General features: G+C 44.5%; 1 protein-coding gene across 1 annotated transcript; it reads right to left on the bottom strand.

The window, feature by feature from the left end:
* Window positions 1-25,483, bottom strand: ACER2 (alkaline ceramidase 2). The gene is made up of 6 exons (XM_074953452.1): window positions 25,164-25,483; window positions 20,199-20,313; window positions 19,192-19,333; window positions 18,028-18,165; window positions 2,841-2,978; window positions 1-2,101 (listed from the first exon to the last, which is right to left on the bottom strand). The coding sequence occupies exons 1-6, from the start codon at window positions 25,269-25,271 to the stop codon at window positions 1,915-1,917; spliced, it is 828 nt and encodes a 275-aa protein (XP_074809553.1). The 5' UTR covers window positions 25,272-25,483; the 3' UTR covers window positions 1-1,914.
* Window positions 25,484-26,805: the final 1,322 nt, after the last annotated feature.

Genomic DNA, 26,805 nt, shown 5'->3' with positions numbered 1-26,805 from the left:
TTTCAAAATATATATTGTAAAACTAAGGATCATCTTTTATCACTGTAAGTAGCAATACGTATTTTAAACAGAGGGAAACTTTCTATATTACAGTAGAGATTATATCACATTGGCTCCTAGCATTGGTGACAAAGTAAGATATTGCTTAGAAGTTAAATATTTTAGAGAGGCAAGCCACAACCAGAACCTCAAATCCAATTCCTTGAAGCCCCACCCCTACGGTTTTGGTATTGATTTGGATCTCAAACAGTAAGGCGCCTATCTCCTGGTTCAGTTGCAGCCAGACTCTCATAAGAACAGCTGATCTCAATAGTTAAAGATGACAGAAGTCTCAGAAAATCAGTGACTCTTTCCTTGCATCATTTTGTCCTAAAAACTTGTGAAAACAGCCTGCAAGATTTCAGTGCAAGTGACTTTCAACCATAGCCCCAACTAGGAGTCAAAAACCAACCAGCAGCTTTAAAACTAAACTGGATTCAGATGATACCCCTTTGGGGTGTCCCTATTGTTTTACAAGACAGGTTGGTACAAATGGCAAAAATTATACCACACATTCCTTCAAAGAATGTAATCATTGAAGTTTTAAACTTCATTGCTTACTGGAAGGACATGCAGGCCCTAAATACAGTTTTAAGTGGTCATTTACCTTTACTAAATACAACTACCAGGGCATTAGGATACAACTGCATTTATTTCTACTTGAAAGGCATTAGTCAGAAACTAACTCTCACCGACTGCACTTGGAGTATAGGGTTTTATTTTATTTATTAATAGTTTAATCCAAATTTTAGTGTTAATCGTTTAGGGTGGGATTTTCAAAATTGGCTGAACACTGCTCCCATTGAAGTTATTGGTACAACTCCCATATAATTTTGTGGGAGCAGTTAGGCAAATATCAAATGCTTATGAAAGTCTCACCCTTAAACTTTACCACATCTGGAGAAAAAAGATTAAAGCCCAGAGATAGAAGGGGATTTTTATAACCATCTCCATATGCTTATTGGGAATATATGTATTTTTAAATAAGTCTGGAGTGGCTACCAGGTTCCACTACACCCCACACGAGCTGATAATCATTAGCATCCTGTAAATAATTTAGCCAAAAGACACCGTCATTTCATTCTAAACTGTTTGAGGAAAACATCAGGAATTTAAGGTTCCTGAATTTCTTATTTGGATTTAAGGCCTGTTCCTCTTCTCACTTACCCTTGTTTTACACCAATGTAACAATTCCGGGTCTGATTTTCCTTTGTTACCACCCTCTTCTGCAGCTCTGCTAAAGTATTTAGCTACTGGGGAATTTCCCATGCAGTGCAGAGCTGCCACAATGGCTCTACACTACCCCCTCTGCAGTCCACATGTGGAGACATGACTGTGATAAAAAACATGTAGTTGGAATACCACCGTGGCCACTTATGGCTAAATGCATCCAGGTGCAAAGTAAAGCACGCTCAGGACTGCTCTAATGTATACTGGGAGCTGGGCACAGAATAGAGGAGGAACAAAGATGGCTTAAAGGCACCTTTGTCCCCCTCACTGTTCCTTCACTAAATAGAGCTCTGGCAGAACCAACATGAAAAGAGAATCAGTCTCTTACAGTCAGCTGTTCTGGCCGACCTTGAAAAATATCCTTAACTTTGATATTTGGAAAGAATTATATCATCAGAGTGCAAAACAAATCCAACCAGTGTCAATACAGAGTTCTAAGATAAATATTCAGGAGCACCACAATAAACCTTCTAGCCTCCTCGCCAGAAAAGTGAGGAAAGGTCATATTTTACCATGTGTTAACAAAACACTTGTGAACGCCATATGCATATTAGTCAGAAAAAACAACCCGAGCCACTACCTTTACCTAAGTACAGTCTGTGATGAAAAAATAAATAGATTGTCCCCTCCACTAGGTGCTTGATTTCATGTAATCTTCACAGGTGATTTCTTGTGTGCGCAGAGGAGGCTGACATAGGGGACACCAATGAAAGCCCATTTTTCACTGGGCCAGAACTTTATGACAGGGCCCTGTTCAGGGATCTCAGAGGCAGCATCAAAGTAGGCAAAACAGACACAGCCTAGGTAAGCAGCAAGGCAAATGAGGATGTGCCTGAGGAGAATGGAAAACAAAGAAAAAAAAACATTAATGTGGCTTCTGTAAAGGTGTCAAATATATCACGAAGTTTTCAGACCAATCAGCCCGTACCCCTTTCTCCTGTCCCTCCTGAGCATGGCTAGTGTCAATCCCTGTCCTCTTTGGATTAACAAGATGTAGCATATAGATAACTATACTACAAATATGCAGTGAACTGTAACATTCTTGCTCCAAACTTGATGACCTTTGAATATGCTGCAAAAGAGACACTTACACAGAGTTTGGGGGAAAATGATGAGATATGGTCTTGAGTAAAAGGGACTTTTGCTCACAGGTGGATAGGTGTGAAGGAGTGGCACTGAGCTCTTCTTTGATCTTCTTTGTCTACCTGTCTGCTGTCATGGATTTTTTAAGGATGGAGAGATTTCTCTCTTCTCAGACCCATTGTTTCAGACTGATAACACTGCATTGGTTTACACTTTGAAGGTTATTTCAGCATTCATAAGGGCTAGAAACTTAGTTTTCATTAAAAGTGAAGTTAGAATCTGCAGAAACTTAAGAGGCCAGGAGGCACATAAATCTATCAAGTGGATGGGATGTCTGAACACTATTGGTTGGGAGTCTTTTACTAGTAAAGCTGTTCATCATCGTGAAAGGAACAACAGTCAATGCACAAGACAGCCTACGTGCATACATCTCTATTAAGGGTTTCTCTTCTTTAAATGAAAGAACAGAGTTTACACACAGTACTTACCATACACAGTGCAAATACGGAAAGTTAAATGAAGACCAGATCTCACAAAATGCTTTGTCACTGATCCAGCAGAAAAGTGCTAACATCCACCAAAGACCTGAAAAGAGGCCCAGCTTGTACACACGCAAGTTTTCACACCTAAAAAATGACATAAGGAAGGGAAGAAAAGCTGTTATCAGTCACTATGTGGTTTGGCTATATTGAGCTTTGGCGTGGAATCCGGAACGCCAGGCTGCACATCTTTAAGAAGCCTGCAGCTGCTTTGCATCCAATGCAGCATTCTGAAAAAGTGATATGTTGAGGAGCTTTACTTACCATCAATCTGAGGTGAGTAAAGAGACTATGCAAACAAAATGGCACCTTTACTCAGTAGCTCTGCTCCGGGATACTCTTAATTACTGATGTGCAACTTTTGGACAAAAAAATTGTTTTCACTCCTGTTAGGACTACAGCCCAAGTAAAAGTTCTGGAAGCCAGAGCTGGAATCCATTTTCCTTCATACATCAGCAACAGCCCTAATCCTGCAACAAGAACCATGAGGCAGCAGGAATCTGCTTGCCCAGTTCTCTTTGCAAGACAGGGACCTAAATGCCAATTGCAGCATCTTTTTTTTTTTTAAACTGGTGAGGATGCATGAGAAATGCCCAGCTTAACTTTCAGATCTCAGGGTGAGTTTGCATGGTAAGCAGTTAGAAGGAAAAAAAATTACTCTTTTTACTTGTAAACTGAGCAAAATGTATTTGGCGTCACGGAGAAACAATAAACATGGAACCCCCCCATGTCATTATTAGTAAGAGTCACTTTCCAGACAAGAACTACACTTGAATTCTTTATTTTTTAGTTTTTTCTTTAAAATCAAGATTTTAATTAATTGGCACCCCTATAAGTGAAAGGTTTGGTGTCAAAACATGAAACACACTAAACGCATTCTGTCTTAAGGAAAGAACAAATATTTAAGCACAACTTTTACCATTTCAACACAGAGGAGTTTTTCTGATTGTTAGACGCAGTGGTAAAACTGATGGAAACTGGTTACAAGTCTTTGGCACTGGGGTCCATTACTAGCCTTGCCACAAATACTCAGACTGGAGTATGGTTTTCAAGAACTGGTTAAAAACAACTTCATCCCAGCCACAGTTAGAACACAAGGGAAACGTAGCTGAATTTTTAAAATTCTGTCGTTATCAAAACATTTCTTTGGGTTTAGAATTTGAGAACAAGTTTGTAAATTTTGAGCCAAATTTTCACTTGCCCCTTTGATGTAGCAAACATTTTTTTTTAAAGTTATATAAATATGAAGAATTCTATGCTTTCGGGGGGGTGTGTGGGGGGGGGCGCTAGCTGTTTTTTCTACACATTAATGCAAGTAATCTACAGTTCCAAATGATGCTTACCCAAAAGTTTAAACATCCCCAAAGTTTTTGACAAGAACAATTTAGCTGATGTTGCATTCTTCTGAACCTCAGAAACGAAATTCTCAATCTGGGTTCAAAGACAGTTACCTTTTCCGTAACTAGTGTTCTTCGAGATGTGTTGCTGATGTGTATTCCACAATAGGCGTGTGTGCTCGCCACGTGCACCGGTGCCAGAAGTTTTTCCCCTAGCAGCACCCATAGGGGGAGCGCTCCATCGACCCCTGGAGTGGCGCCTCCATGGCGCGGTATAAGGGGAGCTGCGCGCTCCCCCCACCCTCAGTTCCTTCTTGCCAGACAACTCCAACAGAGCGGAAGGAGGGTGGGATGTAGAATAGACATGAGCAACACATCTTGAAGAACACCAGTTACAGAAAAGGTAACTATCCTTTCTTCTTTGAGTGATTGCTCATGTGTATTCCACAATAGGTGATTCCAAGCTATTTCTGTTGGAGGTGGGAAGGAGTTCACAAGTTCCCAGGATGGAGGACAGCTCTGCTGAACCCAGCATCATCCCTGGTTTGGGGATGATGGCATAGTGCGAGGTGAACGTATGAACCGAAGACCACGGCCCTCCAAAAGACCACGGTCCTGGATGGGAACGTGGGCCAAGAAGGCAGCCGACGAGGCCTACGCCTGAATCGAGTGCACCTTCATAATCGGTGGCGGGGGGATACCTGCCAGCTCATAACAGGTGCAGATGCACTAAGTGATCCAGTTGGAAAGCCGCTGAGTGGAAATCGACCGACCCCCCATGCGCTCAGCCAAGGCAATGAACAGTTGCGAGGACTTTCTGAAAGGCTTGGTCCGCTCGAGGTAGAAAGCCAGAGCCCGTCACACATTGAGTGTGTGGAGATGGTGCTCCTCACTGGACGCGTGGGGCTGGGGGCAGAGGACCAGCAGAAAAATGTCCCGACTCCAGTAATAGGCGGAGACCACCTTCGGGAGGAACGCAGGGTGTGGGTGGAGCTGGACCTCATCCTTATGAAACACCGTGTATGGGGGCTCAGAGATCCGAGACCCGCCTGGCCGACATGATTGTGACCAAGAAGGCCACCTTCCACAAGAGGTGGGACCAGGCGCACGTGGCTAGTGGCTCAAATGGGGCTCCGTGACATGGGTCAACACCAGGTTCAGGTCCCATTGTGGGTGTGGGGGCCTGACGTATGGGAACAGATGGTCCAACACCCTGAGGAACTGGCCAGTCATAGCATGGGAGAATACTGAGTACCCCTGCACCGGCGGATAGAAGGCCGACATGGCCGCCAGGTGCACCTTGACTGATGAGGGCGCCAGGCCCTGGGCTATAAGTGGAGAAGGTAGTCCAGGATAAGCTGGATCAGGGTGGCCACCGGGAAGACACCCCATTCAGCTGCCCATCTGGAGAACTGGGACCACTTTGCCAAGTAGGCGCAGCGCGTGGAGGGCAGCCTGCTTTCTCCTCCCTACCTAACCATTGCGCAGCCACGCCGTGAGGTGGAGAGCTGCTAGGTTGGGGTGGAGGAGGTAGCCCCGGTCCTGGGAGAGCAGATCCGGGCGGAACAGTAATGGCCACGGCGGAGCAACCGCCAGGCCCGTGAGGGTCCTGTACCAATGTAGCCTGGGCCGTGCTGGGGCAATCAGGAGGACCCAGGCCTTGTCCATCTTTACCTTTTCCAGGACCTTGCTGATCAGTGGGAACGGGGGGAAGGTATAGAGAAAACTGGCCTCACCAGGACAGGAGGAAGGCATCGGAGATAGCGCCCCGTCCCAGTCACCCTCTGGAGCAGAACTGGGGACAGCGCCGGTTCTGCCGTGTCATGAACAGGTCCACCTGGGGAGTTCCCCACACTTGGAAGAGTTGGTGAGCCACTTCTGGGTGGAGAGACCACTCGTGCTGAGAAGAGAAGTCCCTGCTCAAGCGATCTGCCTGCACGTTCCGGGTGCCCGGTAGATGGAAGGCCTTTAGGCAGATGCCATGGGCTATACAGAAATCCCACAGCTTGAGGGCTTCACAGCAGAGGGCAGATGACCCGGCCCCGCCTTGCCTGTTGATACAGAACATCGAGGACATGTTGTCCGTGAGGACCCTGACCACCTTGCCCTCCAGGTACAAGCGGAAAGCCACGCACGCCAGGTGTACCGCCCTGAGCTCCTTGACGTTATGTGTAGGGTCAGATCCTGAGACAACCACAGACCGTGGGTCCGAACATTCCCCACATGAGCCACCCAACCCAGGTTCGATGCATCGGACACCAGCTCCAGTGACAGGGCCCTGTCCCAGAATGGGACCCCTTGGAGCATGTTGCTTGGGGCGGACCACCACCGTAGGGAGGCGATCACCAAGCTGGGCACGGTGAGGACCTTGTCCATCCTGTCCCTGGCCTGGGAGAACTCCAAGGCAAGCCAGAGCTGGAGAGGCCTCATTCAGAGTCTGGCATGGCGGACCACGTACGTGCATGCTGACATGTGACCCAAGAGCTGGAGGCACACTCTGGCTGTTGTCACCAGGAACCTTGTGATCGTGCCGATGAGCCCCTTCAGGGTCTCGAACCTGTCTGGTGGAAGGGAAGCTGTGGCCGATGAGACGTCCAGGAGTGCCCTGATAAACTCCATGCGTTGAACTGGGACTAACGCGTGATCCCTCACCCGCGACTGGAGCTGCCCTTGACCAGCCAATTGTCCAGATAGGGAAAAATCTGGACCACCCCCCAGCGCCTGAGGTAGGCTACTACCACTGACATACATTTTGGAAATACCCTGGGAGCAGTGGACAGGCCAAACGAGAGGACCATAAATTGGTAGTGATTCTGCCCCACCATGAAATGGAGGAGGCGTCTGTGTCCCTCGAATATGTGAATATGGAAGTACGCGTCCTGCAGATCAAAGGCAGCGTACCAGTCCCTGGGATCCAGGGAGGGGATAATGGAGGCCCGGGAGACCATGCGGAAATTGAGCTTCACCATGAACTGGTTCAGATCTCGCAGGTCCAGGATGGGCCTGAGTCCCACTTTGGCCTTTGGGATAAGGAAATAGTGGGAGTAGAACCCCTTGCCTTTGAACTGGAGCTTTATTGAGGGTGGATCCCTGAGGAGGACTGGCAGGGCGCCCCCAAGCGTTATCGTCTTTTCCTCGCCTGTTTGCCCTTAGAGGACATAGGTTGCGGGGCCTGCCTCGACTGCCTCTGAGGGCGCCTTTTATAGTCCCACGCCTTCTTATAGGCAGCCTCATATTTCGGGTGGAGGCCTGAGCAGGAGTCTGCTGCAGCTTAAACTTAGATTTAGCCGGAGCCGGGACATAGAGACCCAGAGTCTAGAGGGTCGTGCGAGAGTTCTTTCCACCATGCAGCTTTGCATCTGTTTGTTCCGCAAACAGAGCTTTCCCGTCAAATGGGAGATCCTGCATGGCGGCCTGTGCCTCACTGGACAGCCTGGACAGCAGGAGCCACAACACCCTTCTCATGGACACAGTGGAGGCCATGGACTGAGCAGCCGGGTCCGCCGCATCCAAAGCCGCTTGCAGCCACTGTACCCTCCTCCACCAGCGCCTTGAACTCCTTCCTATCACGCTCCTGGAGGGAGTCCTCGAAATTGGGCAGGGAGCCCCACAGATTGAACTCATACCAGCCCAGGAGAGCCTGGTGGTTTGCCACTTGTAACTGGGAGCTCGAGGACGAATAAACTTTGCTTCGAAAAGAGTCCAGCCTCCGTGAATCTTTATTTTCCGGGGTAGGGGCTGGCTGGCTCTGCCGTTCCCTGTGGTTGACCGACTCGACCACCAGGGAGTTGGGCGCTGGGTGGGTGTATAAGTACTCATGTCCCTTGGCGGGTACGAAGTACTTATGTTCCGCCCTCTTGGAGTTGGGGGCCAATGAGGCCGGTGTTTGCCAAAGGGCATTTGAAATTTTTGCCATCCCTTCATGGAGAGGCAATGCTACCCCACCCAGTTCCGATGGGGACAGCACATTAAACAGGGAGTCCGAGGGCTCCTCCATCTCCTCTGCCTGGAGGTGGAGGCTTGATGCCACCCTTTTTAGGAGTTCCTGGTGGGCCCGAAAGTCCTCCTGCGGGACGGAGGAGAGCGGGGCCGTAATCGCCTCATCCGGGGAGGGCGAGGAGGCTGGTGCGGTACTTTGGGTGTCTGCCTGCACCAGAGGGTCCACCACTTGGTCGGTCTCCGGGCACGGTGCTGCGGATGTACGTCCCACCGATTCCTTCCTTGGAGGTCTGGAGAGTGAGGCCGATGATGCCTCTGAGGCTCTGGCTACCGAGCGAGCCCCCACTGGGGCTGCATCAAGGGCCATGGTGCCCACTGGTACCACTGGGCCAGCCATGGGGCCTGGAGCCACTGCACTTGCTGCGGCACCAGTGAGCCCGTTTGCTCGGCCCGGCTGACCTGGCCCACGGAGGGACGACTACAAGCAGAGGCCAGGCTGACAAACGACCTGCCGCTGTCCTGGGACCAGGAAGAGCGGCGGTGCCGGGAGCGACGATGACCACGGGACCGCAATCTCGACATGGAGGACCAGTACTGTCAGTAGCAGCTGCGCTGTGATTGGCTCCGACAGGTGGACCCGCGACGGCAGCGATCGACGCCCGGGGCTGCGGAGACGATGCCTTGGCAGGGTCTTGGAGCGGGATTCTGAGTGGCAACGGCATCAACGTCCGTGCTGTGACTGGCTGCGGTAACCCCTCCGAGACGAGGACCTCTGGTGACGTCTGCCTCGGTCCCGTCGGTACTCACTCCTTGAAGTGGAGCGGTGCCGAGAGTCTCGGTCGGATGGCACCCAACCAGACAGTCTGGTGGGAGTCGAGGGCGATCCACGTGGACTTTGCCCTGAAAGGTTGCTAGATGGCGAACACTGTCGGGAACGTTCCCTGGACCGAGACCGGTACCAAGCCAGGGGCGACTGCAAAGATCCCAGCGGTGGCTTGCCCCTGGAGCATGAGACCGACATCGGCAGCGCTCGTGGTACTGGCATGGACATGACGTCCCGGGCCGCCTGCAGGGCCTCCAGCATGGAAGACATCCAGACACCCGGGGAGGCCTGGTCCTAAGCGGCTGGTCTACTCTGCTCTACATGAGTCATAGGCCTAGAGGCCGGAGGGGATCGAGGACTGCCCGACATGGGTCTAGCCTCTGCCCTGGGTTTTCCTTGGTGCCGCTGTGAAGAAGGCATCTTTTTTGCCTTCTTGTGCCCCGTGGACGGGAAGCGGTGCTGACTGGTCAAAGGCTCCGGAAGGTCGTGGTGCTCAGTGCCGGCTTGGAGCGGCGCGCCAGAGTCAGGGTCAGCGCCAGCTCCATCAGAATGGTCCAGAGCCTAATGTCTCTTTCCCTTTTGGTCCGAGGTTTGAACGACTTGCAAATCTTGCAACGATCGCTGATATGAGTTTCTCCCAAACAGCGTAAACAGTCTGCGTGTGGGTCACTCCTTGGCATAGATCGCCTACAAGTGTCACACGACTTACAACTCGGGGCATGGGGCATGCCCCGGGGCCCACGCGCTCTAACTAACTGAGCAGCTAACTAACTACAGTACTAACACTGAACGAACAAGCAGTTCTGGGGACGAGCTACAGCAAAGCTGGAGCAGAGTAGTTCCGATGCATCTTCACTGGCAGCAAGAAGGAACGGAGGGTGGGGGGAAGCGCGCAGCTCCCCTTATACCGAGCCATGGAGGCGCCATGCCAGGGGTCACTGGGGGGCTCCCCCCAACGGGTACTGCTAGGGGAAAACACCAGTGCATGTGGTGAGCACTCACACCTATTGTGGAATACACATGAGCAATCACTTGAAGAAGAAGATGGAGTTTGACCGTGGATGGAGGAAACAAACCTGTCCATATACAATAATTCCTACTGTGGAGGGAAAAGAGCCATCTGTTGTGGCCATAAGCAGGTTGGCCTGTAGCTGATCAGCTCTGCCTTCAAAAGCAGGTGCCAATGTATGTACAAGGAATTAGCTTAGGCTGTCTTGCCTGTAAAGTAGGAATACTCTTCTTTTTTTTTTTTAAATGTAATGAAATTTGTTCACCTCAGTTTTGGGAGGCAGTACTGAATTCTGTGGTCTCCATAGTTTTGCTCAGGAGCCTACATTCCTTGTGGCATTAAATCTTACTTAGCCAATGAGAGAGTTCAATACAGGAGCTATACAATATGAAATCTCTTGGGACATGACCTTTTTCTTATATGCTGTCTAGGATGAAGTGTAGTTTGGCTTTGTTGGTCTTTCTACAAAAAGAAAATTATGCTTCTGGTTTTTGTTTTTAAAATTGGATGGATTTTCCTGGGGCCCAATTCTGTAAACACTGCCAAGCATAGTTCTTACTACTTAGAGTAGGGCCATTGGTCAAAAACCACCCTCAAAAGGATTTCTGTCCCTTTTTTTCAAGGTTGCATTTTATTTCATAGCAAGAAAACAGTTCAGCATAAGTTCCCTTATAAGCCTGGCCCCTTGCCATGACCTGGAGCTGCCTGCAAGAGCCTGTCTATTCCTTGCAGATCTCACTCCTCAGACTCAATAAAACCTGTGGTATTTCAGGACCAAGGACACAGAGATTTCAGCATAAATCTCAAACATTTAGTAGAAACAAAAAATAAATATTCTGCTTGTGTTGCAGTGCATACTATTATTATTGTTTGTAATAAGGAAACACCTAGGGACCACGATCCTACAAACCCAGGAGAAAGACAGCCTCTACCCCAAGGAGCTAACAGTCTAAGTAACCCTGTCGTTTTACGACTGATTGCAGTACATACAAGTAAAAATTCCTGGTCTCGCACACAAATTTGTCACCCTCAATTTTGAAATTCCAACATTACAACTAAGGGAATTCTGAGTGATTTCCAACATCAGTCATTACCTGTGTGGATTTGAAAGCAGAAGATATCATATATAGGTCAGAGGCCCTCTCCCTCTATTGCTGCTATGACAACCTTAACTCTGTACCCTGGCGAAAGTTCATTGCAACTTCTTCTTACATAATATAATCTCAGCTCACTCTGTATTGAGAGGGGGAATAGAAGGAATGGCTGAAGTGGCAGGAGAACAGAGTCTCCAGCCCATATATGGAGGTTGGGCAGAGTTGTGACTGGCACTGGAATCTTTAAAAAAAAAAAAAAAAAAAAGAAGAAGAATTTTATGACTTTTTTAATGTTTAAATTCTTTTGCATCAGCAAAAATTCAAAACAAAAAAAATATAAAAAACACTTTACTAGGTGACAGTTTTCTAAAGATGTTGGAGCTACAGTGATACAACATCTGAGTTTGCAAATTAAAGATTTAGTAATATATTTTTCCATAAAAAGATAGAAAAGATTCTTCTTACTATTAAAATTATTCTGCTTCATCTGAATTTTTAATGTGCATTTGAGATTAGGCGGTGGACTCCTTTATTAACAGGCATAAGGTTTGGCAGTAGATTCCTTTATAGCCTATAGATTAGCAACAGAAAAGATACCATGCTGCACAATCTTGTTCCTAAGGATTTCCTCTTGCATTCTTTTGCACCTTAATTTTAGGGTCTGATATTTCCTTTTTAAAGCCATCTATAAATAATCTGATATTCAAAATTATTACAACTTCTCTGTTCGTACACAAAGGACTTCATGCTTCCAATGCCAGCTTTCTGTGTTGCTGTTGTATTCGGTTTGTTTCACAAGAAGTATATCAATATAAAGTGATTTTCCCAACATAACAACACCTATATGGCTACCACTGAACTTATTACTACATGTAGAATGCAAACCAGGATAGATTTTTAAAAAGGCTGAATTTGATCTGGCTGACGATCAAAACAAATCCTGAGGAGAGGGGGCAGGACATAAAGGTAGCTTTACACATTTTATATGCTAGCTACTATATGAAATAATAACAGATTTCTTCTGTAGTGCTTGCAGTGATTTTTTCCACTTCAAGGTTAAATAGTTGTAATAAGGCATCAGAAAAGGGCAAAGAGATTTTTGGTCTGCATATGCAGAGGCATCCAGTCAAAGAGCAGGGACACAAGAGTTTTTCTTTATACTTCCCTAGTGAGACCACACCTGGAATGCTATATTCAGTTGGGCACCGCATTACCAAACAGGTATAAAGAGATTGCTTTATTGATACACATGAGAAGCCCAATTCACGACTCATTAATGTCAATGGAAAGATTCTCACTCACTCCCATGGGAGATGGATCAGGTCATACAAGACCAAAAACCCCTATTGCCACTATTCATGTACAAATACCTAGGCATGGATGGATGTGTAGGGATTTACTGTTTGAACACATAACAAATAGACACATGCAAATGGATGCCAAGCTTTGACATTCTGTTAGCTAAATGGTCATGTGCGTGCACACACTCAAAAAAATCAGGTGTTTGTGGTCTTAAGTGTGGAAAGCAAATGCCTACGCATAATTGTGCACATTTAACACAGAAAACCTGGCCTCAACATGTAGCTGCCTTAAGCAATGGCCATGCCTACAAATATTTGTAGGGTGTGAACAACAAAGAAGGAGAGTAATTGTGCATGCTTTAAAGAGCTTTAAGTAGTGGGATGAGCCTGAAAATTTATGCTGAATATCAGAAAAAAAATTGCTGACAGTGAGATTTAAGACACTCCTAAGGGAAGTGGTGGAGACAGTAGTTACAAGATGACATAATGGTGATGGGATTCTTTTCAATTGTTTTTATAAGTCTATAAAATAAGTAAGTGCTTCAGGGGACATTGCAAGAGGGTGTTCAAAGGTAAGCAAGGGCAAACCCCCCAAAAGTAGGATGGTAGAGATGGTCTTTTCTGGGCAACGTTCAAGGATTTTCTGTAATTCCCTGTACAGTGCCTAGATACAGTGATGGGTGCTTTAGAAATACTGATGGGAAGCAGCAAAGCTAGACACGTCTTCTCCACTGCATTCACCAGCAATATGGGTGCGAACTTCAAACCCTAACTGGAACCAGGTAAGTGCTTTGAAGCTGTCCAGTCTTTTTAAAGCAAATATGAAAATGAAGTTTTAAAAACCTGTTAAGGCAACACTAAAATTGAACAGGCCTTACACATGCTAAGGTTCCAGGAGCATTGTTCATTCTGCCATATCGCAGATCTGTAATATTTTTGTCCCTCTTTTTCCTGATAAACGGTAGCTTAATATATTCTAGCGTAAATCTGGCCAAGATAATTTTGCTGTTGAAACCTTACCATTTGCTTTTCCTGATTGTGCAATACATTTGCATAAATGCAGTGCTTGTATATAATCACAGGCAGCATAATTTAAATGTCTGTTAATAGAAATTACCACAATGTGTTTGAGTCTCCTCTGATACTAGCCATCCATAGTTGTTATTCTTACAGGGCCAACCCACACTACCATCATGCTAACACCACAGGGGCTGCACTAGATTACACATGGAATTTATCATCTTCCTCCTGCCCTTTGTTCCTTTGAAAATCACCCATTTTAGTGTTTCCTACCTTACTAGCCATCTCTTCTCCCATTTGAGATCATAATGCTCTTTTTATGGCAGCAATTTGTTCCCAAGGAAAAATTAGAGCAGTGAGACAGCATTAAAGCATTCCCAAACTTGTTCCACCGCTTGTGCAGGGAAAGCCCCTGGCAGGCCAGGCCCGTTGTTTACCTGCCGCGTCCACAGGTTTGGCCGATCGCAGCTCCCAGTGCCCACGGTTTGCTGCTCCAGGCCAATGGGAGCTGCTGGAAGTGGTGGCCAGTACGTCCCTCAGCCTGCACCGCTTCCAGCAACTCTCATTGGCCTGGAGCAGCGAACCGCGGCCACTGGGAGGATCAGCCAAACCTGCGGACGCGGCAGGTAAACAAACCGGCCCGGCTCACCAGGGGCTTTCCCTGCACAAGTGGCGGAACAAGTTTGGGAACCACTGAATTAGAGTAAGAAAAATCTTCATTCGGAAACACAAAAGGCTTGATTCACCACTATCCAGTTTTCAATTTATATTGGCATAAAATTGGAGTAATGCAATGATAAATAAGGCCCAAATATCTTCTACATGGAACAGAGGAAACTATTGGCCTATTAGTTTTTTCCCTCTCTACCCAAAATAGTTTCATAGTGAAGGTTCCACATCGGAGCACTCAGATTTCAACGTACAGCTGGATTACTGACTGCACTTGCATGGAAAAAATCCCACTGGTTTTCAATAATGTTCATATTTTTTATATTGTAAAAAGGGATTAGATGACCTCTTCTGGGTTTAGGAGAATGCGTCTGTATTTAAATCTCCCAGGGATCAGTATGGCTTAAAATAATGCCTTTAATTTTTTGCTTTTACATTTAGCAATTTATCAAAAAATGTTGCAGGTATTAGATCCCACATTGCACAATTAAACTGATATTTTCTTATAAGGGACTCAAGGGAGCTGATTCAAAAGCAGGAGTGTTCAAGCCTTTCATTCTTCTAAAGGTAAATAACAGAGTTCCATACGATCTTCCATGTGAAACTCTTAAAACAAAGGTATTAATTTACTTATAGGCATATCTATGGCACTTGACACTAAAGTGTCTGAGCCCCTAACAAGGTTGTGATTTCTCCTTGCAACTTCCCTGGGAAATAAAGGCAAAATTATTATATGCAGTTTCCAAAAGGAAAACTGAGGCACAGATAGTTTAAGTGATTTGCCCAAAGTCACACAGGATGTCCCTCCAAATGGCTCTCTATGAACATTAAAAATCCCGGGCACTTTCATTAGCGTTCTAGCCAACTCCACCAGGCTCCTTGGTCAATTTCTCCACCCCCTCGTTTATTGTGCAGTGCACTGCTCAGTTCCCACACTCCTCATACCACAGAGATGGCTGTGTTTCAGTGGTGCTTTTCATCAAGAAGGATTTAATGATACCTTTCCAAAATATTACAGTTAGGAGAGGTTGTTATGTAGTCTGATAAAATCGAATGGAAAAAACCCACCCTATTCATACACCATGAATATTGCATATTTAAATACAAAAGAGTCAAGAAATACTAAAGGTTTCAGAGTAGCAGCCGTGTTAGTCTGTGTCCGCAAAAAGAAAAAGGAGTACTTGTGGCACCTTAGAGACTAACAAATTTATTTGAGCATAAGCTTTTGTGGGCTACAGCCCACTTCATCGGATGCATAGAATGGAACAGATAGTAAGAAGATATAGATACACATACAAGAGAAGTTGGAAGTTTCCATACAAACTGTGAGAGGCTAATTAGTTAAGATGAGCTATTATCAGCAGGAGAAAAAAAACTTTTGTAGAGATAATCAGGATGGCTCATTTAGACAGTTGACAAGAAGGTGTGAGGATACTTAACATGGGGAAATGGATTCAATATGTGTAATGACCCAGCCACTCCCAGTCTCTAGTCAAACCCAAGTTAATGGTATCTAGTTTCCATATTAATTCAAACTCAGCAGTTTCTCATTGGAGTCTGTTTTTGAAGCTTTTCTGTTGCAAAATTGCCACCCTTAAATCTTTTACTGAGTGGCCACAGAGGTTGAAGTGTTCTCCTACCGGTTTTTGAATGTTATGATTCCTGATGTCAGATTTGTGTCCATTCATTCTTTTGCGTAGAGACTGTCCAGTTTGGCCAATGTACACAGCAGAGGGGCATTGCTGGCACATGATGGCATATATCACAGTGGTAGATGTGCAGGTGAACGAGCCCCTGATGGCATGGCTAATGTGATTAGGTCCTATGATGGTGTCACCTGAATAAATATATGGACAGAATTGGCATCGGGCTTTGTTGCAAGGATAGGTTCCTGGGTTAGTGTTTTTGTTGTGTGGTGTGTGGTTGCTGGAGAGTATTTGCTTCAGGTTGGGGGGCTGTCTGTAAGCGAGGACTGGTCTGTCTCCCAAGATCTGTGAGAGTGAGGGATCATTTTTCAGGATAGGTTGTAAATCTTTGATGATGCGCTGGAGAGATTTTAGTTGGGGGCTGAAGGTGACAGCTAGTGGCGTTCTGTTATTTTCTTTGTTGGGCCTGTCCTGTAGTAGGTGACTTCTGGGTACTCTTCTGGCTCTGTCAATCTGTTTTTTCACTCCAGCAGGTGGGTATTGTAGTTTTAAGAATGCTTGATAGAGATCCTGTCTCTGTCTGAGGGATTGGAGCAAATGCGGTTGTATCTTAAAGCTTGGCTGTAGACAATGGATCGTGTGGTGTGTCCTGGATGAAAGCTGGAGGCATGTAGGTAAGTATAGCGGTCTGTAGGTTTCTGACAATAGCTCATCTTAACTAATTAGCCTCTTACAGTTTGTATGGAAACTTCCAACGTGTGTGTGTGTGTGCGTGCGCGCGTGTTCTTACTATATGTTCCATTCTATGCATCTGATGAAGTGGGCTGTAGCCCACGAAAGCTTATGCTCTAATAAATTTGTTAGTCTCTAAGGTGCCACAAGTACTCCTGTTCTTTTTGAAGAAATACTAAAGTTAAGCTTGATTCTTCTTTCTTTTACACAGACTTCAAAAGAGTTATTCCTGATTTATAAGGGTAGGAGAGGTGAATCAGATTCAAAAGTTACTTTGTAACATTAATTTGCACTTGTTGCATATACTGGGCCAAATTCTCCATTGGTGTAAATCAGTGCAGCTCCACTGACTTCAATGCAGGTAATCCCGTTTACACCAGCTGAGTATCGGGTCCTATGTATTTAGGTGTACATATAATGACTTAATTAATCATTGGAAATACATGCAGTGTGAGAGAATCCAAACAGTTGGGGTGGAGCAGAGTGAGGGCTTGTCTACACTACCCGCCGGATAGGCGGGCAGCGATCGATCCATCGGGGGTCAATTTATCACGTCTACTATAGACGCGATAAATCAACTGCTGAGCGCTCTCCCGTCAACTCCGGTACTCCACCAGAACAAGAAGCACAAGCGCAGTTGACGGGAGAGCAAGTAGATCCAAGTACGTCGACTTCAGCTATGCTAGTCATGTAGCTGAATTTGCGTATCTTAGATCGACCCCGCGCAGTAGTGTAGACAAGCCCTGAGTTCACACCATTGCCGGTATAACAGAAAGACCAACAGCTAGATTGTGCCTTATAGGCCCGGCCCAGCCCTGCGTTGGGGGCATTGCGCAGCTGCATGGCTGTAAGAGCAGCACCCTGTCTCAGAGGCCTGGTCTGCACTAAGCAGTGTTACCATGCCTCCTCACCACTGTGAACTAGTGTTCTGATATGAGATACTAAACATGTTCAGTAGTCAGTGCAGACCAGGACAAACTGTGGTCATGTCAGCATAAAAACTGTCAACCTTGAACAAACATGACAAAGTTTCATGGCGTAGACCAAGCCAGAGAAGCAGTTGCCAACCCCAAAGATTCACAAATCATAAATCAGAAGCCCCAAAATCATGAGATTGTAAAACAACAATAAATGTTGGGTCTTTTTATTTGCCTTCTGACTTTGGAGCCTTTAGGGTTCAGGTTTTTGAGATTTTCTCTGCAACCATGAAGGCTAGAAAACCATGAAAACTTTCATTTAAAAAAAATTAAGTTGAGATTCCCACAACCAAGTGTGTCCAGGAGCTAGGGCTTTAAGTAAAAACATTAAATGTTGTGAGAGTTGCTATAAAATTGCAAGAACTGAGAACAGTGTGTCCAGTGCTTCCCAGTTCTCTGCCTGCCAGTGTGGGGGTGGAGGGCGGGGGTTTGAGTCCCTTGAGTACCCAGACTGAGATTCTGCCTAGCCCTTACGTGGGTCATGCATCTGGAAGGTGATCTGCCCAAAAGTATATCTGTATCTAGAATGCAACCCTCAGAAAATAAACATCAAAAAAGGCTGCTTCACATACAGAAGAAAGAAGCCTACCTCTTCAACTCGGCAATAAGCAGAGCTGTGCAGGGGACACCTAGTGTCATTAACGAGATGTTGTTGATAGCAGGCTTAATGAATGCAAGACATGTAGTGACTCCAGAAAGGACACCGACTGCAGCTTTAAACCTTGCCCTGAATAATTAAAGAAAAGGTGTACATTTTGGTTTAATTAAAGCCTTACATTAAAGATAAACAAGAAAAGGCAACAAGATCCTAAAAATGTTTAAAATTGTTGTAAACAAAATTTTATTTCTTTGAATAGGCATAAGATACGACACACACTATGATAACAACAACATGGTGTGTACAGAATGCCTACTTTGGCTCCGATCTGGCAAAGACTTTAACTTTGCATACATGTGTGTCTCGTGCATATGTCTTCGCAAGACTGCAACCTTGAGAGTTTAATATTTTATATGCACACTGATCATAAATATTTGAAACTGAGGCCCTATTCTGATCTCTTTTATTCCAGTATAATTCATGAGCTATTCCACTGCATTCAATTGAGTTACAAGGTCTAAAACCAGTGCAGTGTTGCCAATTCTCATTATTTTACGAGTATAATGATATTTATTATTTTCCTTAAAGCCCTATCTACTGGAATCATGTTACGTGAGAATATCAGCTTTTTTTTTTAAATTTATTAAATAAAGTATTTTCTAGCTCTCTTGGTTGCAGAGAAGAGCTTGCAAACCTGAAATCTAAAGGTTCAAAACCTCACAAAGCTAATACAGAGATTTTTTGATTTTTAGATTTTTTATATATGTCATGATTCTAAAACCAATGATTTTGGGGGGCCTGCTTTGTGGTTTTTTTTTGTTTGTTTAAGGTTCAGATTTGGCAATACTCCCAGTATAATTAACTATTTATGTTAAACGATCTGTTCCACTTTGTATTTCACTGTGACACTGTGAGTACCTTTTTCCAGACCTCAAAAAGAGCTCTGTGTAAGACGGAAAGCTTGTCTCTCTCACCAACAGATGATTGTCCAGTAAAAGAGATTAACTCAGGTAAAAATATATCTTAAAGAGCTCAGGATGGTTCCCTGATTGTGTCTTGAAGCTCATTACACTATTTCACTAATGCACCCACCTTGTCTCTCTAACATCCTGTGACTTGACAGAGCTACAATGACACTGCATACATATATATTACCTGTCATTTCGAAAAACCTTTGGAAGGTATCTTCTGGGGAACCACATGGCCAGAGCACACATCAGGACCCAAAGAATAGCCAGCTCATCTAGCATCTGACCCAGGAAACTGAGTGTAGCATGGAAATAGACAGATCCAATTCCTGGATGAATCAATTAAAAAGCCAATATGAAGTTATAGTAGTGTATAGCACTAAAATATGCCGCTTAACAATGGACCTAATAGTACATGCTTTGACATGGAGATCATTCTGCCTGGAAATGGCAGAAAGACTTAAATAACACTACAATCTGTGGCAGCTAAAACTTATTGCAAAACAACTAATTTATGAAAGATGTAAACGTCAGCTCTAAATAGCAAAATGGAGCTTACGTAAAGGAAAAAGCACATCAGGGTATCACTATTAATTGAAATGGGCACAGTATTATTTTTTTTAAAAACCCACAACTCCAAACTAAACAAACAACTAAAAACAGAGATACCCCCCTCCCAGCCAGTGAGAAAGTCAAACAAGGGTAGCAGCAGGTGGTGGCTAAACCTTAGCACGATTTACAGGTGGAAATCCCATGCTTTTTGTCACTGACAGTGTAAACATTAATGATCCTCTGTACATAAAATGAGTAAACATTCACTTCTATGGAGAGAAATTATCAGCATGTTACAAACAAAAGACTCCTGAACTCCTCCCAAATGATGCTAAATATCCTCAACTCCTACTAAAGTAATGGGATGTGGGTGTTCAGCACTGCTTAGCATCAAGCCCAAATGTAGCAAAGGAAGGGCAGAATGGAGCTAAGCAGGCCAGAGTTCCAGCCAACCTCTATTGTCACAATACATTTTCCTTTGTAAAAGTGCACATGCTTCAGTATCAAGTAAGTTCAAACAAACTGCTCACTAGAGTCAGGGTTGCTTTATTTTTCAAAACATGATATGCGGGCAGGAAAAGAACGTAATTTCCTCTCTCTTGCAGTTCATGCATGACCAGACACACACACACACCAACTTACCAACAACAACTAGCAGAGTCCATATTAAGTATATTCCACTGTTGAAGCAGGTTGCATATTGACGAAATAAGCACATACATATTGGTGGCAAAACAAAAAACAAGATGTTGCTTATCTAGAAAAGAAAAAATAAAATAAAATGTATCAAATAAAGGGGGAAAATTAAACAAACTTTTAAAGTTTGTAAGCTGTCAAAAACCATCTAGAAAAGCACATTTGTTGCTTGGTCTGATGATAACCCCAGCTCACCAAAACTCATATGTCCTTCTGTTTTTTCAAAGCTGACCCAGGTTCTGCAGTGGAGGTCTTTACTTTGAGAATGTTAAGCATAAATCCATCCGGACTGGGAACAATGTATAATGTGGATGATCCCTTCCTTAAAATACCTTGTAAATCTATCCCATGAGCAACATTGCTGTGATTACACAAATACATTATCAAATATTCATGTCATTGCAATTCAAAAAGTATATAATGACAACAAGAGGTGAATAACAAGAATCTTAGCTGGTGGCACTCTTCTTAATGACTGAGGGAGCTTTGCATGAAAACTTGTGGAACTGCCTGGATACAGATCATGTGGTCCTCCCTTAGAGGAAGGCGGAGGCACTTGAGCTGGGGAACCCTGCTGCAGCTCTTAGGCTGTAACAGGCAGCTGTGGAGCATCTACCCTACAACTTCATCCTCAGGTGAGAGGCAGGGGAGGGAGACAGAATTCCTCATCATTGCCTCTATTACATTCTCAGTGCCTAGCCCAATTACTCAGGCAGGAGAGAGAGCTTGGTCATAAGAGAGTCCCCCTGAAAAAAAAAAGGGGGGGGGGGGGAATTACAGCTGCCTTTGAAACCTATAATTTATACTGGCCAGTTTGGCCTTTTAGGGCCTGATCATATATTCCCAGTGCCCCTCAACCTTCCACTGAAGTTAATGAGAGTCTGGGGTGGACAAAGCATGTAGGATTGGACCCTTAATGGGTGTGTTTGCTCCTTCAACTATATTTTTCCCTACTCACGTCCTCAAATATAGTCTTCCCTTTACACAAGAACCTAATTCAGAGAGATTAAAATTCAATCACCTCATTTACATTCCCAGGAAGGGTCAAAACGTGTTCCTAAAACCAGCATTCAAAATGACAGGAACTGAAGGAGGGGCTCCTAAGCATATTCATTTGCAAGCACTGTATGCAAGAAGCATTAAATCAAACTAAAGATGCCCCCTCAGAGGGTCACATTTTCTTCAGAAGCCTTGACCTTTGGGTTTAATTAAAGTAAAATATTTAGAAAAAGCAATCTCCCGCTCGGTTTAAAATAGCACACTCTTTACTAGAAACACGGTGAATTTGTGCCAGCAGAACCCTTGGAAACAGCATTCAGCCTGAGACTCAGAAGATAATATGATAGAGATGAGCTCACTTGTACTTTTAAAATCAATTTTTTCTTTAAGAAAAGATTACAATGAAAATGTTGAAAAGGCTGAAATGCAACAAAAACTTACATTAAAAAAATTGACCAACCCACCTCTCCTGTCACCTAAAAATAAAAAAAAGCTAGATCAGCCGGCTATTGAGAAGAGGGAGAAAGGATTCTGTGGCTTTTTTAGGACTGTCATCTAGGACTGTTACAGAACAATATATGGTTGGCAGGAAGAGGTTTGAAATACATCATTAGAAGCCACTGTATTGAATTTCTGATTTTATCAAAATAAACTATATAGAAAAGGGGATCCTGATATACTGTATTAAAAGGCTTAATGTAACCGTTCTTGGCTTTGAGCTACATCACAAACTGGACCAAATTCCATCACTGCAAACATTTGATTCCCTCATTTTGGTCAACAAAAGACCCAAGAGTGTAAACAAAGGCACAATGAAGAAAGATTGTCCAGTTCTTGTTACCCAGGACTTCCACAAAGGTCTGCAATGCCGCAGATAGAGTATAGCTTTACCAAAGCCAAATTAAAAACAAATCAACCTTCCTGTCCCCAAAAAACCCACGACATGTATACATACCTGACTTAAACTCAATTTAGGAGTGTCCACACAGTTTGCGCCAGTCTAACTAAATAAAATTTTAAAATATCTTTAGGTAACTGTTTCAAAATTTGTGTTTAGACAAGGCCTTTGTCCTGTGACTACAGGACTGTGCCATTAAATCTTTGCTGAGAAGTGAATAATATCTGGCCTTTTGGGATGTGTATTAGCAAGGTTCTGCTATAGTACTTTAAGGGCCTGATTCAAAGCCCATTCAAGACAAGGGCAGTCTTTCCAGTGACTTCAATGGGCTTTGGGTCAGGCCCATAGCCATGTTATCCCAAGTCATTTTAGAGGTATGGAGTGAAATCTTGGCTCCAATGAGGTCAGTGGCAAAACTCCCATTGACTTGAGTTGGGCCAGGATTTCCACCATAGATCTGTTAACAGCTGTCTTTTCTTGACCTAATCTGATCATTCATCCTGGTGCACCCCCTGCACTTTCCAGGACTACATTCTATAGTATTACCATTCATGTTTTAGCTAATTTTCTCAGCATTTCACCGTAGAGGGTGTTCACCACCCTCTCCCATCTCACTTCCAGCCTGTTCCAAGTCACATTTGCTTTCATTAAGAAGTGTTCTCTTTTGTTTATCCTAAAAACTTCCTCCCTATGTTTTAGGTTCTTGTGCAGGGACAACACGGGCAAATATAGCAGACTACTTTCCCCAAAGTGCTCAGATATCATAGGGCACCCATACACCAGATCACTCTCGATAGTGGTTCTAGGGAAATCATAGCATCAGCAATGCTGGGCTCAAATGTGGGATTTGCTTTTATTTAAATGTGTGGAGCTAGCAAGAAAAAAAAGACACAGACTGAGATCATGTAGTCCTCACTGATTCGCTCAGCAGAGGGTTTGGTGTGTAAATGTAGTTCTATAACTGCATGCAGTGCTACAATCGGTTGCTAACCTGGAAAGGAAAAAAAAAAAAAAAGCCAGAAAGAACAGGAGACAAAGAGGAAGGAGCTAGGCAAGTTTTTAGGAAGATGGGTTTGAGAAACCCCCAAAAGACAGTGAGGTGGGAAGAAAAGAGTCAGAGAAACTCAGGGTACCATCCTGCCAGCCCTCCATACATGATTACCCATCAAAATTGAAGGAAGCCCTGCACAGAATTTGCAGGATCCCAGTGTACACCACACTTTCCATACAAATCTGTGAAGCTGTACAATGCCCCACTAATGTGGATGCAGTTATAGTGGTATAAAGCTATTCCCTTACAGGAAGGGGATAGGGGAATAAGCTATACCAGTGGAATGCACCTTTATACTGGCTTAACTGCATTCAGGACTAGGGATTGTAACAGGATAATTATTTCAGTTAAAAAAAAAAAATCATAGCCCTAACTGAAATAGTTGAATCAATCCAAAAGCCTGGGTGCAGACCACGCCAACAGAGATGCACTTGAACTGGTCAATATAAATCCAGCAATTTACCAAATTAAAATTTTCTAATATAGATAAACCTATAGACCAGCCCTAAACTTGATACATAAGAAGCTGCTATTGCAGAACTGAAAGGAATTTGCTCAGCTTTGTGTGTGTGTGTGTGGGGGGGGGGGGGCGTGGACGACTTTCAAGAGCAGCAATTTTTAGTTCTTCCACGTACAACATTCTGTGTTCACCTCTACTCCAGTGCAAACACTACTAGCCTAGGCCCCGGGCATGTTGCTCCCAAAAGAAAGAAAAGAGCATCACACAAGTTAGATGGTCCCAAATATTAGAATGTGGGAGTGGGTGGAGATAAAACTCTCTTTTGTATTTTGTTTAGTCTTTGAGCCCGGTTCTGATCTCAGCTATGCTGGTAGAAATGTGGAGTAACTCCAATGAAGTCAAAAAGTTACACTGGTAAATCCAGCATAAATGAGACTGATATCTGACCCTTTCCATATATTGTTGATTTAAGAGAGATATATACACAGAATTAGGATCAGAAAAATTTCCAATCAGCATAGTAGATGGTATTTTTGTGAAAAGAAAAGGAGTACTAGTGGCACCTTAGAGACTAACCAATTTATTTGAGCATAAGCTTTCGTGAGCTACACCTCACTTCATCGGATGCATTCAGTGAGGTTTTCCACTGAATGCATCCAATGAAGTGAGGTGTAGCTCACGAAAGCTTATGCTCAAATAAATTGGTTAGTCTCTAAGGTGCCACTAGTACTCCTTTTCTTTTTGCGACTACAGACTAACACGGCTGCTACTCTGAAACCTGGTATTTTTGTGATCAACCTTAACATTTTCCATTTCATTTTAAAATGAAAAAGTTTTAAAGTTCCAGTAAAATAAAAATGTTAGCCTTATACGATGGTGAAACAAAATCAACAGAAAACAGGCACGTGAAACCAGATCACAAAAGACGCTTCCCACCCCCACCCCCCCACTGTCCAAATAAAGCTACAGGAAAACTGATAACTTGCCATGCAATTGGACAGTAAGACCACAGCCCTAATGCAATAAAATACCAACACTGTCACATGCAAGAAGACCTTATTCTAGCCCTGTGTGCAAAAAGCAAGGGAAAGCTGAGGGACTGCTGCTATTTTCCCCAAGCTAGAAAAACAAAAGATCTCATTTCCTTTTAACTCCCCATGGAAATGCTTTGAAATCAAGGCTAAAAAACTATGAAATACAAAAGAAGATGATGGTATTTTTGCTATATTTGGATAACTTCCTATTAAAGTTAGCAAACAAAAAGTAACAAATGTAAAGGTTATTTGCATTTTATTTTTTTATTTAAAAAAGTCAATGAAAGTGACAGGATGTACCAATAATATTTAAATAATTCCTTAGTCAGACACACACACACACACTATATACATACGTATGTATTAAACATAAGATATAAAAATAAATACCGAGTATACTGCAGGCACTGTAAGACACAGGGTCATGCATACAGATGTACAAACACAAAGCTATGTACTCGATACACACCGTGTTGTAGAACTCGGCTATCGTGGGCACGATAGTGTAGTTATCTTCGCACCAGTCTACCTCGGAGCTGCCGGCTCGCAGCTGATCCCACAAGTAGACGGTGCTCATGACTGGGGTGGATCTGCCTTAGGGCCGCTTCTGCTTTTTCCGCTGCGGCTGTGCTGGGGCTCTCTCTGTGCTGTTGCTCCCCTGGACTAATCAGCAAGACCCAGACAACATTGAGGTAGCACCCGCAGCAGCTTCCTCCTGTTTTCCTTTGCTCCAACCGGATATGGAGCTCCACAAGCAGCACCTCTCAGCCTGTTGGACTCATCCTCCCTCCTCTCAGTGGGTTTTTTAGCTTAATGCACGCTTCCCTGGTAATCAGCCTGCCCGCCCTCAGCCCCAGAGCGCCTGCGCCTTCGGCCTCAGCCAAGCTGCTGCCCTGTATCTACCACGCACAAAACAGAGAGCCGGCTCCTGCTCCAACTGAAGTCCGCGCAAGCTCCTGTTGATTGACTTCTGTCGTGCAGGACCGGGCTGGAGGAGCACAGAAGAGACGAGGGTGTACGGAATAATTCTGCACCGGTCCCCAGCGGAGGCACCAGGTGGGACTTAATAAAGCTTAATTTCTATCTCTGGGATTCCAGGCTGTCCCCACTCCGAAACCCACACACATGTGGGCGGAAACATTTAAGACACAAAGTGAACAAACAGGGAAATAAAGGATAATGCAGACATTTTTTCAATGCAACATCCGCTGCATCAGGGCACCAGCACAAGTAAAACAGACTGATTAAGAAACACTAAAATTACTGAACTGCAGTAATCTTTCCTAGAACAGCTTCTGGATTGATCTTTTTTTCCCCCCCGTTCTCGTGAAAATCCATAGTCTGGCAGTTTTGCAGACTAAAGCTGTCTGTTTACACACAGAAAAAGAGAAAGGAGCAGAGCCAGCTTCCCCACACTGCCCCATCCGTGTCCCTTAGCCTGTTTCAAAGGGATAACCTCTAAGGGTATGTCTACATTCCAATGTAAACCTGGGCTCAGATTCAGGCTCAAACCCAACCTCTCCCCCCCTTCAGTCTACACACAAATCTATCTGATTCAGACCAGTAAGCCTTCTGAACCCAGATCCTAGGACCCTGCAAGGTGGGTGCTTCTGAGCCTGAGTCACACTTAGGGTGACCAGATGTACAAATTTTATAAGGACAGTCCCGATTTTTGGGTCTTTTTCTTATATAGGCTCCTATTACCCCCCACCCCGTCCTGATTTTTCACATTTGCTGTCTGGTCACCCTACTCACACTGGGGCTTGCGAGGGTCCACAATGCATCATTTTGCACCATGAACAGAGCTTGGGACCAGATCCCCCAGTCTCACATCCTGAGAGTCTGCAAACACTATCCCACAATGCCACAGGCCAGCCTTCTTATCCATTCTATCCCAAGATTAGCCAATTGACTCCCAGGAAACAGAAGCCTTGTGCATGTACAGCTGCTTGGCATTTAACGTTTCCATTTTATTCTGACTGCTGAGTTGCTAACAGCGGGAACTGTCTCCTGAGTTAGCTATGGCCACCAGCAAGAAGTCTGTTGCCAAGCACACTGCTACCTGGTCACAGGACTATGGTCAAATTCTGGTAAATCTGTGGTGTGAGGAG

The sequence above is a fragment of the Natator depressus genome, chromosome 5 (assembly GCF_965152275.1).
Source record: "Natator depressus isolate rNatDep1 chromosome 5, rNatDep2.hap1, whole genome shotgun sequence".
In the NCBI taxonomy this organism is placed as follows: domain Eukaryota; kingdom Metazoa; phylum Chordata; order Testudines; family Cheloniidae; genus Natator; species Natator depressus.
The sequence above is the reverse complement of the archived record's forward strand: the minus strand, read 5'-3'. Positions and strand labels throughout refer to the sequence as shown.